Consider the following 13,175-nt stretch of genomic DNA (forward strand, 5'->3'; position numbering starts at 1 on the left):
TTAGCTTTTAATAGTTGAGGAGGAGTTTTTATATCTGCATATGCCTGCGATGGCAGTAGAAATGAGCTTGGAAAGCAGCATGGATATAAAGTTAGCTAAGAGAGGGACTTGCTAGAGGCTCTGGAGGTGTTGATGGCTGTTTGGTTTAGGTGGTTTCAGTAAAGCTGTTAGGGAGCTCTGCAAGACCAGCGAGGAAGTTTATGTCTGGGGTTTGTGCAAAAGTGCTAATTGTGCCAGAGGGAGCCTTCTTCGATGTTCTGTGTTTGTGCTCCTTCATTATTCCTCAAAAGGAGGAGTGATGTGGGAGGTGATTTTAAAGAAGAAAGGGATGTGGCTTAAAGGGCTGCATGTGACCTGTGTTCTCCCTGGCAGAACAGCTTGTGAAAATGCAACACCTTGAGACCTTTGAGGTGAAAGCTGTATGCAAAAGCTACTTATCCAGCAGAGAATGTGATCTGGTTTATGACCTTTGGTGCTAGGCATGAAGAGTCTTACTCCTAGAGGTAGGTGGTTGTCTAATTTCTACTGGTTGCAGCAGAATAGGGGTGAGGGTGTGTATGTTTGGAGTTCGCTTGTGCATAACTTTTAAAGTTACTTGTTTGAAATATTTTAACTGTTGAAATGAGCAGGACTTGTGGTCTGGCCTTCAGGTTTTTTTCCCGTTGTCCTTTAGAACCTGGACAAAAGCTTGGATGGAAGTATTTTCTAGATATTTCAGAATCTATGCTGAATGGTCTGATACAGAAGCTTCTGTGTGTGAGCAGTGCAAGCCTTTCCTCTATAACCCAGTAGTCTGGTTGCCTCGGACCCAGTGAACTCGCTTCTTGGTCTGTGAATGGAGAAGGAAAAAAAAAAAAAAGCCTGGAAGGATAGGGAAAAATAAAAGTTGATCTTACATCTTTTTATATTACTGTTTGGAGTTTTTTTAAAGTGCCTTGTTAATCATATTGGAAGATGGAAGTCATCTTATAAATACTTCTGAAGCTTTAGTCTTTTATTTTCTGTAAAGTTTTAAAAAATAAATCATCTTCTGCCTTTATCTTGGGAAGTATTTGTTTGCTGGGTGTTTGTCCTGGAAATGATTTGCCTGTTTCTCTGTAGTATTGCAGTACTGTTTCTCTGTGGGATATTTATCTTTAGGATGTCCTTGAAACTGAGACAGAAAAGTTCAAAAGAGTGATTGCTGTGTAGGAAATGTACCTACTAAAGGTATTGGAGTTAGTAATGAAACCCAAGACTGGTATTTATGACTGGTATTAAGACTGGTTTGGACAGGAGGAAGATGCAATTTTATGGGATGATACTAGAAGCAGACGTCCATTTTATATCTATATATATTAATTAAGAAAGGTGTGTGGTGCTTGTGGAAAGGCATCTTGCTGGAAAACAGCTTCCAGGTGCTTCTAGAAAAACCTCCAGCTATCTCATTATTCAACTTGCTTTTCAGAGATTGGCCAGTCATTCTTCTGAAGCAGATGGAGATAGTTTTTCACAAAGCTGAGACCAGCATTTTGTGCACTTTGTCTTTTCTGAAGTTGCTATCAAAAGGAAGTGTCATTATATAACGTGGTATATCTGTATATTAAAAATGCCTATCCTTTTAAGGGTGTCTATGAGAAGATAAATACACTATACAGTAATGCTAATAATTAAATTTGTAATATAACTGCTTTTTGATAGACTAACAAATACAATTCCAGCAGTGGCTGTTTCTCATTAGTTGGAATGACATGCCAGCTTTAGAATATGCAATGATGTATAAGCCCTTGTGGTTATAATTGGCATAGAAATGTACTATATCCTTGGGTGTTAAAAGCCATAAGCTATTTATTTTCATACTTACAAAGAATGTACTACATTGTGGTATAAATCTCACATGGATTGTCATAATTGCATTCTTTTAGTAATTTATGTCCATATGGTTCAAATATGAATCTGTCCCCCTTATTAGCATCCTGCTGTTGACATAATGTACTGATAAATTAGTATCTCATGTCTGGAAAGCCTGTTTGAATTCAGATCTCATGCAAAAGAAACTTACACCTACCTGGTCTTCCTGATCCAAGTAGCCTTGCTGTCATGAAGATTTTGCAATACATGAGCTTTCATAGTATAGTCGTGATAGGCTTGCAAGAAACTTGGTTACTGGCTGTGGTATTCAGCGGGTTTATTTGGTTGCTGTATGTTTGTGGGTTTTTTTGTTTGTTTGTTTTTGTTTTGTGGGGTTTTTTTTTTAGAAGCCCTAAATTCATATAAGTAAGGGGTGGATTTGAAGGTCTTCTGTTATAACAGGCTCTAGCCTAAACTGGGAGTTGATGGTGTTGAAGTTGATGGTATAAAGTAATTTTGAAACCAGAGATAATGTGTAATAAAATAATTGATGGGGTTCTACTGGATGCCATATAGCATTGATTCTTTGCAGTATCAAAGGCAGCTTGATTGTAAAGTCTATATGACACACTTGATATGGAAATATGCTATGGATGTAAAAGTACAGGTATAGTCTTTTTTCTTAGGACTTTGGGGAAAAAATGTTAGAGAAATGGGTGAAAGAAATATAGAGATGAATCATAAAGGCTGTTTTTCTTAAAAAGAAAATTGGTGTGTATATATATATATAAGCCACCATGAATTCCAAAAATGAAACTTAGGTAAGATGAACTGATTCTAAAAGAACAATTTATTTTGTTTTGACACCCTCCTTTCAATCCTTCCAACCCATGATAAACACCATCAGTGACACACAAGTGTCACTGATCTCCACTTGAAGTGAGCCATTGGCCACGACTTTAAGTGTGACCTTGTTGCCAATTCTTTATCTGCTGGTTGGACTCTCTGTCAGATCTGTGTCCCCCCAAGTTAGAGACAAGGGTCTGGTGTGGGACAGTGTCAAAGCTTTTCACAAGTCCAGAGAGGTGATGTCAGTTGCTCTTCCTTTACAGCATGTTTGCTTAATCTGAGTAAATTATTTCCTGATGGGTTGTGCTTTGTAGCCTCACTTTACGTTGGGGTTTAGCATTTAAATATGCAGTCTAGGGGACAAACTACAAATTGAAGTGCATATTGAGGTCCTGAGGCTTGAGGCTGAACAAAGCATTGGTTGCACATTCGGCAAACTTCTATCTATGTGATTTTAGCACAACTGTCTCATATTTATGGTTTCTGGAGGGTCTTGTTTAGGATTATGAGTTTATTTTTTTTACTAGACATATTTACATGGTTGAGATTGGCAGAGTTGTCTGTGTGTATGATGGACATGTTAGTGAAAATTTGACTTATCCCTCTTATTTTGCAGAGACCTACGGCCAACAAGACTTCTGGTGCTCCTTCCTACAGCAGATGGTCCAGTTCACAGCCCCATCAGGTAATATGCCCTTGTCAAAAAGGATATGAAGCTCAGGTTGACACATGCTTCCTTTTAAAATGAATCTGTGAGGGGATCCAAGAGTGTTACCAACCCGCACTAGCCCAGCTAGGTCACACTGGTCTCTGGGGTTGTTGCAGGATATCCTGTGGTAAACTCTTGGATGCAGTTGCTGCTCATGGAGAAGCTTGTTACAGCTGCATTGCCTCTAATGCAGTGGTGCCTCTCTGGTTTATCAGGGGTGGATATTGTGGCTAGATCTCCCTATCCTTTGCATCTTGTCACTTAAGCTACAAGTGTGTGAGTTTGATGGCCTTTGGCAATGCATGGAGTCATTTTCTCCTATGCTGGTCTTCCCTCCACTGCCCAAGGGGTTTTTTCTGAAGTGGTTATAATGGTTGAATCTTCCAGGAAAACTTGTTAATTGAAACTGAAGCCAGAAACTCTTAAGTGATAGCCAAGAAACAATGTTATAGTTAACGATTCTTTATAAGAATTTGAATGATATTCAGGGTTTCTGTTACTTTATCAAAATCAAAAGACTCTTTTGATTATAGACAAGGCCATGGATTGCTTTTGTTATTAAAGAACAATGTGTTTCAACCAAAGCAATGTTCTCTTTAAAACCTCTTCAGGTACCTTTTCAGTAATGATTGTGTTGACATTGCTTTCTTTCAGCCTCTACTTTTGGTTCTTCCTAACTCTTTCTACATATGCTTAAAATAACCCAAAAAACCAACTGACCAAAAAAACCAACAAACCACCAAAATCCCAGTAACCCACAAAACCCAAAACCACCATTCCCCCTTGACACTATGAAAAATTTAAATTATCATGGTGAACAAACATTTTATGTGACATGCTGGAGTTTCCTGTTGAAGGTCTTTTGTACACTAAAAGGGGAAACTTCCACTAAGTTGTGATTTGGCCTCAGGAACTAGGAAAAGAAACCATGAATTTAATTTGTATTCAGGTTAGGATGGGAAAAAATGTGGCTAAGTGCTTCATGGGCTGTTAGCTACCTTTTTCGCTACCCTCCCAGTGTTAATAGTTCTGTTTTCACCAAGTATTGTGCCTTCTCCTCATATAAAAATATGTTTCTTTTGCTTGCAAAGTTTTCCATTTTTTCTGCCTTTTGCTTTTTTGACATTGAATTTTTACTGTTGAGGGTAAAAAGTGGAGAATGTGTAGACAAAAGGTGCTTCAGTGGTTATTGTTTGCTCTATCATAGGGCATAAGACAGTGGGCAAGAATAGGTTTGTGGAGTATAACTAATACATACAAGCACTGTTCCCCTCTTCCTGTGTGTGTCTGCAGTTGTCTCTTAATGGGAGATGAATTCCTAAGTCAGGAGAAGAGCATCCTAACAAATCATATGAAATGCACCTTATGCCCTACACACTTGATTTCCTTTTTGAGAAGGGAGGGAAACATAAGTGAATAATAAAGTTTGTTTGTAGTGTTACAACCCCGTCAGACCACTAGCAGAGTTGAGAGATTAACTACCAGGAATGTTGCTTGAAAGTATATCTAGACTATCCAACATCTGCAGGGAAAAAAAAAAAAGTTCTAATGTATTAAATTATGCCCATGGTAATTTCCCTCCATGTATATTGTACCCCTTACATTTGACTCTTGTTTTCCTTTGTAATTTCCACTCTAATTTTTTCTTTTTCTTCCTTGTTTATTGTCAGCTTTTGTCTTCTGTGGTTTGGGTTTAATAAGCTTATAAACCTGCCTCATGGATATTATAAATGCCAGTACCAACTGTGAGGATGTATAGTTTTGCTGCGGCTCCGTTTGGGAGACTGGAATACTGCTGTGCGCTCTCATGAGCTGAGTGGCAAAATATTTGTATTGGATAAGAGATTTGTATTCAGCTTTGCAACTTGCCAGCATCTATATATAGGTTAAATAAACTTTTTTTTAAGATGGCTTTCCAGGAAAGAAAAAGATTAAAGTTCAAAATTCACAGTCTGCATTTTCTTTAGCTCATGCAGTGAACCCAGTGAAGGCTTTTCCACATGCATCTTATAAGAATTCACACACAAACCTAATAGAACTACATAGCTGAGACCTTTGATGCATCTAAGAAATGTTAAAAGTTAAATTGATTTCTTCCTTCTTTTCCCTAAGTTTTTCTTTTTTCATTTCCTCTATCTGTGTGAAGTTGGAAGGTCCATTAGGTGAAGGATTTGAAAGGGTGAGGTCAATGAGTCACAGAAAATAACACATTTTTCCCTGACTTGATTTGCTTTGTGCTACCCAAACATGCTTATATTTTGTTTTGGATAAACTGAAGCATATTTATCTATCTCAAATATGCTATCTGGGGAAGGTTTTTAATAAGTTACTATCAACTCATCACTCTCATGGACACATGGAATTTGTATGCTTAGGTTTTTTTGGCTTTTTAATATGAAGCTGTTCAGAGAACTGTGTTGTTAGGGTTTCTTTCTTTTTTTTTTTTTTTCTCCACTGCCCCTTGAGCCTGGGAAAGTGTCTTGTGCAGGGGAGGCATCTTTGAAACTTGATTTAGAGGTTCCTTCTGACTGCCCTGGGAAAGAGGCATTAATATCTGGTTCAAGCTAGGTTTCTTCAAGAATTCTTTTTTCTCATCAGAAAAAGAAGCCAGTAGTCTAAAAAGTTGATTTTTGAAATAATTTTTTTTAATTCAAGGAATTAATCTATTGAATTAAGGAATTTGAGGGATGGGCAGGAAAGCCAAACCAAATCTTGGCCTCTGAACTGTCATCCATAGAGCTGTGTGGGATCTTTAGTACATCTTCAGATGTACTAATCTGGCTTGAGGGATGGAATCAAGGAGGAGATGCAGATGCTAATGAACCAAAATTGCCTCCACTATGTTCTTGGCTAGTGGCATTGCTTGATGTGTGAAGACGTCTGCAGCAATTTTGTGAGAAGCTCTGAACTTAGTCCTTCTGTGGTACTCTGAAGGCTGCTTCCTGAAGTGCAAGTGGCTCTTACCACTGATGAAAATGAATGAGGAAGTGGCACTTTATCAGGGATGATGATATAGCTATTTCTAACATGATGCTGCTTTTGCTGAGTGGGATGACAGCCAAGGCAGAGCTTCCTATACTGATGGCAAATCTTTTTTGTGGGACATTCTGTCTGACATCAGGAATCACAGGTACACAGGCAGGCTGGGACACAAGGCACTCAGCTTTGCAGCTCAGTTGTCACTGAAAACAGTTTTAACATTAACAATTCACTCATTACTGGTAATGACTTGAGAACTCTGTGCTAGTAAAATGAAGAAAATTAAGACAAACCCCCTCTTTTTTCCTTAGAAAAAGAAGAGACTAAACTATATATTTCATATGCCATATGAAATATGCCATATATTTCATATGACCTTAAGGTCAAGGCACTGAAAGGAACCACAGATCAAGTGTCCTAAAAGGGAGAGTAATGGGACAAGGATCCTCCTAATTTGCTATGTCCTGACTGTTAATGAGAGGCAAAAAGTTAGTAGCACCTAGTTAGATCTCACAAATAAATCCACCTTGTATGCAGGTAGAAGATAATGATAGGCTGACTTTTCTTGCTTATGAGCACACTAGGGAGCTGGTGAAATCTGACAGTTCATTTGGTCTCCACTGTCAGCTGGCATCTTAGTGGCAGTATTCCAGGCCTCTTGCACAAAGGTTGTTAGCAAGACTATCTTTAGAAATGCCTAGATTGTATTACCTTCTAGAAATATTCGAATGCCTCTTCAATATTAGGTGCTAAATGAGCTGCAGAATAACTGGCGTGTATTAAATGCCATTAAAAATAATATAGAACATTTCAGCATCTTTCTCCTCCTCATATCTATTAGCAAGGCATTAGTTTATGAGCTAATGAAGTAAGAAGTGCCGAAAGTGGAACTATGTCCAATGGGCCACAGGACAGGAGGGCTCTCAGCTGTGATTCCATAACGTTCCTCTGTCTGGCTCCACTGCTGCTTTGTTACAGAGTTATTGCTCTGAGTTTCTGGTAGAGGCAAAACAAGCTCATTGTTTTCTTGCTAGTAGTCAGAGCTTTGTCCATTGCTGAACTTAGCATCAGTGCCTTAAGGCCAGAATGTGGTGGTTTTTTTTTTTTGGTTTTTTTTTTCCTTTAATATCCTGCTCTTTAAACACAGGGATAAGTGCTATATTTTAGTACAAAGTGATTAGCAGTTTCTCAGAGGAATCTGGGCAGACAATGGATGTTGATAAACATTCGAGGTAGTGTCTGTATTTCAAACAGCCAAAATCGTTTAGCTTTCCATATGACAGTTTATGAGACAGCTTCTTTGTGAAAGAGATCATTGAAATACCAGTATACCAGTCAGGAAGGCAGAAGCCAGGAAAGGTGATATTCCAGCTATATTGTGGCAGCTGTTTCATTGAATTTCAGGTCAGATATTTCAGTATCCGTACTTTCTGTCTCTGGCTTTGTCCCTGTTGTGTGTGTCCCTGCTTTCCCTTGCCTTGTTTTTGCCCTTGTATTCTTCCTGTGTATGTGTTAGAGCACTAATGTGTTGGTAAGAAGATAATTAGACAGGTGTCTGTTCAGTAGGCTTTTCCATAGTGCACAAAGTCAGAATGAACCTTGTGATTAATTGTGCAGCATGAGAGTAGAGAATTTATTTAGTTTTAGGAAGCCAAACTAGGTATGGCTTCCGGTGGCTGTTGGATTATGTAGCCTAAGGACACCTCCAAGTGGAATTCATAACTACTTGGAGTAGGAAGGTGGGTAATAGTGAGTTTCCTTGATGGGTTCTGGCAACCTACCTGAACACAAAGATGATTGGAGCAGTGGCTCAGAAGATCCATTCCTGTGAGTTTTCTTTAAACTGGTGGAAGACAGCTAGTTCTAAATACTAATAAAGAGAAATGAATAGTAATTGCTCAGCTGCTTTGAGTCTTATTTGTTTTCCTTCAGTGCCTCAAGTCTTACTTGGAAAAAGTCAGTATTGAGAAAGTCACTGTCTCCCTGATGACTCAGCTCTGTTTTTCTGCTGAGCACTGCACAATGTGGCAGTAAACTTTAGGTTATGTGCCTGTCCACTAGAAAACTTTCTGAGAACACCAACAATTTTCCAGAAGCCACTGATGGCTGTCAAGTGGCAACAACATTCCTCTGCTGTTGACCTAGGTGTGAGCTGCACCAGTGTGCTCATCTAAATGACATTGACTTAGTCCAGCTACTAGGGTTAACCTTATTTTTAAGGGTCAAATGAGAATCTGCCAACTTTGCAAAGGCAAACCAGGCAACCCAAGCCACAGAAACATGTTCTTTCCTCCTGGCACTTGGTGTTTACCCAAAAAAGGAGCAAAATTCAATGGCTTAATTAGACTTAATAAGGGAAATTTGCCAGTTTTGCAATAAATGGAGTGAAAAAATCCCTAAGTACCTCCTTTCCATAATACATCTTTTCAGAACTAGGCATTCCTCTTACCATAGGTCATCATAGTTTTGCAACATTGCAGTTCAAGTCCTAGTTACCTTTGGGTAAGCACATAGAAAAATCAAGTAGCAATGATAGAAACTGAACTTTTTGACATGACAAATGAACTCATTGAATTTCAACAAGTGTCTATTAGGTTTACCTTAGATCACACATTAAATTTGAATTTGAGGTGGAGGCAGTGCCTTGCAAGACCAAATTTAACTAGTTAAACATTTAGAAGCGTAATTATTCTTTTTACATCATGTGTTGCACTACGTTCACTGAAAGTTTGAAGAATTTTAATAGCTATGATCAGCACTCCAGTCTGCTGCTTTTATTTCATCAACTGTATATGCATGTTATGCACATGAGAGCCTTGTGGGATTTTGTCTGTGCTTGATAAACCTTGACCCATATATTAGGTCAGTCTTTATTAGCAGCAGAGAAAATATTAGCTCTCCTTTTTTTTTTTTTTTTTTTTTTTTTTTTTGTATCTCCCCTCTCATACACTTGTCCATCTGCAGTGTAGTAGGTTCAACTGGAAACCTGATGTTAAAGGTTCTGCTTTCTAAAGTTTGATGCTTCCTCAGTGAAATCTGTGAGCTGCTGCTTCTGGCATGATGTTTTTTGTAGGACAGCATAAGGGAAGATTGAACCTGGCATATGTTTGTAAAGCCACAGGAATCTGCACTCACAACCCCAACTTCACCAAGGTCATGGGCAAGGGCAGAGTTAATCTCAGTGACTGCTTTGCAAGTAACAGGAGAGCAGGGCACACTGAGTTGGCTGCTCAGCTAATGCATCACTACACCAGGATGTGTAAGCTATTTTTATGGTGTGAAAGTAACTCAGGCCAAATGAGACTCAGGAGCAGTTGTGTCTGTTGCCAAACCAAAGTACAACATAACTTAGCTTTGAAAGTTAAGGCTTTTGTAGATGAAATAAGAAGGAACTAAAAAAGGAACAGTTGGGGTTTTTTATAGTCACTGGTAGAATATGAGTAAATGTAATGTGTGCACTGTTATTCAAAGGTTGCTCATCCAAGTAGGCTACCTGTTGTCTGGACGTAATCACCGGGCAGCTGATTGAATTGAACATAAAGCTGTTCTGTAAGTCCAATAGGGTTAAAGCCTGTGCCTGGAGGGAAGCAATGGTGTTCATAAGATTCAGTCCCATGCTTTCTCTTAACTACTTATGGAGAAACACGTTGTGTCTGACACAACTACTAACCCAGCAGGATGGAGACTGATGGTGTCTTTAGAAAGAACCCAAACCTAAGTATAGCTTCTAGGAGGATCTGTTTCATGATTTTGCCAGGCACTGAGGTAAGGCTGGCGTGGCTGACAAGGTCCTCCTTTCTATCCTTTTTGTACACGGGTTCAATGTTTCCCTTTTTCCAGTCACTTGGGACTTCACCTGACTGCTGTGACTTTTCAAATATCATGGAGAGTGGCTTTGCAATCAGCCAATTCCCTCAGGACTCTGGGATGCGTTTCACTGGACCCCATAGACTTATTTACATTCAAGTTCCTCAGGTGGTTGCGAACCTGTTCTTTGCTTGCAGTAGGAAATGTGGTCCCCAATGTGCTCTCCATCCAATTGAGAGGCATAGAAGAGAAGTAGCCATTGAAGACAGGGGCAAAAATGTTGTTTATTACTGCAGTCTTCTCTTCATCTGTATTGCCAGTTTTCAGTATTGTTCATTGGAAAGAATGCACCTTCTTTGACCCTCCTTCTCTGTTTAACATCCCGGTAGAAGCCCTTCTTGTTATTCTTTGCATCCCTTGCCATGGTCAGTTCCAGCTTCACCTTGGCCTTCCTCACCCCATCCCTCTACACCTGAATGTCATCTCTGTATTCCTCCCAGATTACCTGTCCTTGTTTCCACGTGCATTACCTCTTCCCCTTTAGTTTGACCAGCAGTTCCCTACACAGCCATGGGAGTCTCTTGCCTTCCTTCACCAATTTCTTGCTCATGAGGATTGCTAGCTCTAGGACTCTAGGGAAGATTTCCTTAAAGGTTCTGCCAAGCTCTGTTCTACTCCCCTGTCCCTGAAGGCAGTCTTCCAGGGGTTCCTATTGATTATCTTTCTTAAGAGCTGGAAGTTTGCCTTCCTGAAGTTCAGAGGCCTAACTTTACTCCTTACCTGACCCATATCTCTTGGGACTGCAAACTCCAGCAATGCAGGATCACTGCAGCCTGGTCACAATTAGCTCTCTTACATTTGCCATGTTAGGGACTTCCTAACGCTGGGGCAAAAAAACTCAGTTGGTTGGTGTCTGTGATTTTTCCAGAATGAGGCTAAACTTTCCTGTGCAGATTTTCTGGTCGAGGATGAGCTTATCCCAGAGCTCAAGGAATAATTCAGTTAAAGTCAATCAGCTGCAAGATGTGTGTACATTCACTATCAGGCTTAATTAGTTTTGTTGTTCACACAGCTACACAGTTGAATTCTAACAAAATTCTATAGTGGATTGATTGAATTCAGAACTCTTTAATCTATGAGTCTTTTAAGGAAACAATCTCCTTGCTGCATCTAGCAACATTATTCTTGACTCTTCCCAGGTTCAGCTCTTGTCATATAAACTTCAGATAATGTTGTTTGAAGGTGCACATAATCTTACAACAGGGTCTTTTCATTATGTTATCTGTAGTATCCTGATGTGTTGACTAATAGCAAGATTGACAAAGTGTGTTACACAGAACATCTTGCCTCGTGTTCTATTAAATGTGTAATTTGATATCTTCTGTGGTAGATGTCTTCATTTTGGACTTTGCTATGACATCTTAAAAGAAAAAAGAAGCTGCCAAGAGATGATGTTTTAACACTTGTCAGCAATTCGTCATGTTTCTTCTTACTTCTGATTTAATTGTTCTTGGAATGAACAGTTCAGAAGGACTTTTTTTAAAAATTCTGCTTTCTGGTTAATGCAATCAGTTTGATGCAGACGATAATTAGTATGATAATTGCAGCCTACACGCATACTACTGTATCTCCCTGCTTTCTTCAGTGCTCCAATGTTTTTAAAGATTTCACGATAGGTGGGAGCAGAAGAGTTTAAGTTATTTTTAGGGGCCTTTTGCCCCCTTGTTCTAGTATTTAAAAGTAACAGATGGACTTTACTCTTTCTGCCTCTCATCTTTCATGCTCCTGAAGCCTTACACCTGGAAAGGAAATGTAACCAGGAGACATGGCTGCATCCCATCTAGCTGCACTAACAAAGGATTGATGGTTTTCCAGAGCAACATTAGCTGAGGAGGATGGCTAACCTTTGGAGGAGAAACAGCTGGCATTGAGTTGTGTTCAGGGCTGATCTGGGGCTGGGGGCATGTCTAGGGAAACAGTCAAATCAGGGCTGGTGGCATAGAATTGTTACTCTGCCTTTCTAAACAAGGTCCAGACAAAAATTTCTTTAAGAGCCTTTCCCATTTCTTGTCTTTTACATGAAGGAGAACAAGCTGGCTGATGGATTGTTTTAATATCTAAGTGATGATCATTCTGTTTGATAATTAACCATGCAAATCTGAAAGAAACAATTGGTGGATCAACAAAATAAATCTGCAGGCTACATTTGGGGAAATAGCTGAAAAAGCTAATTTGGTTATAAGATAGGTATGCTTTGTAATGAGAAACGACAAGGCGTTTTGCTGCAACTGTCATGGCAACTTTAGAGCTTTATATAGTCTAATTTAAAATGTATTGTACCCGTAGCAATGAATTGCAATCCGTGTATGATTCATAAAAGCTGGAGATGGAAATACCTCTTGAACATATGGACCCAGTTCCTCAAAGGATACAATTCAGTTTAACTCAAAGCAAAGAACCAGATATTCTTTGTCTTCCAAGTCAGTTTGTTGTCCTGGGTTTTCTGAGCATGGACTCTAGAAAGGGTCTCTTTGTTTAATCTTGGAGCTGGTCTTGGCTAAGAAATTTTTGTTAACTAGAGATCTTGGTATTTAAGTTTTTCTTCAAGAGCTTGTGAGCTCTATTGTCTACTACGTGGCTGCACATAATCCTGAATCGTCATTGAACACTGATAAAATTCAGTTATATCAAGATGATTGTTAGTCCTTATGTTTCAAGGCACAGATTAGTTGCCTACTGAGTTAAGATCTTAATTGTGCGAGTGCTCCATTTTTGTTCCATCAAGCTGTGTTGATATTTGAAATCAAACTGTAATCAGGAAATGAAAGCCTTCTCTTTCCCCCCGTTCTGTATTAACAGTGACTCAGTTACTTGTTAATGCAAAGCATTGGTGGCAGTTGTCTGAAAGGCAAGAATATGGTGCTAGAAAGAAAATGAGACTTTATATTGATGTTTTTAATCAATGTAAAGTTCAGGGGGCTGGTTCTCTCAGCATGCTCTT

General features: G+C 39.2%; 1 protein-coding gene across 4 annotated transcripts in view; it reads left to right on the forward strand.

Annotated features, from left to right (window-relative positions):
• Nucleotides 1–13,175, forward strand: part of RBMS3 (RNA binding motif single stranded interacting protein 3) — a 699,644-nt gene that overhangs the window by 101,432 nt on the left and 585,037 nt on the right. For all 4 annotated transcript variants that reach the window (XM_066320213.1, XM_066320221.1, XM_066320228.1 and 1 more), the window contains one exon: nucleotides 3,296–3,364. In XM_066320213.1, coding sequence (XP_066176310.1) covers nucleotides 3,296–3,364 — 69 coding nt within the window. The remainder of the gene's footprint in view (nucleotides 1–3,295; nucleotides 3,365–13,175) is intronic.

Source organism: Sylvia atricapilla, chromosome 1, assembly GCF_009819655.1.
Source record: "Sylvia atricapilla isolate bSylAtr1 chromosome 1, bSylAtr1.pri, whole genome shotgun sequence".
In the NCBI taxonomy this organism is placed as follows: Eukaryota; Metazoa; Chordata; class Aves; order Passeriformes; family Sylviidae; genus Sylvia; species Sylvia atricapilla.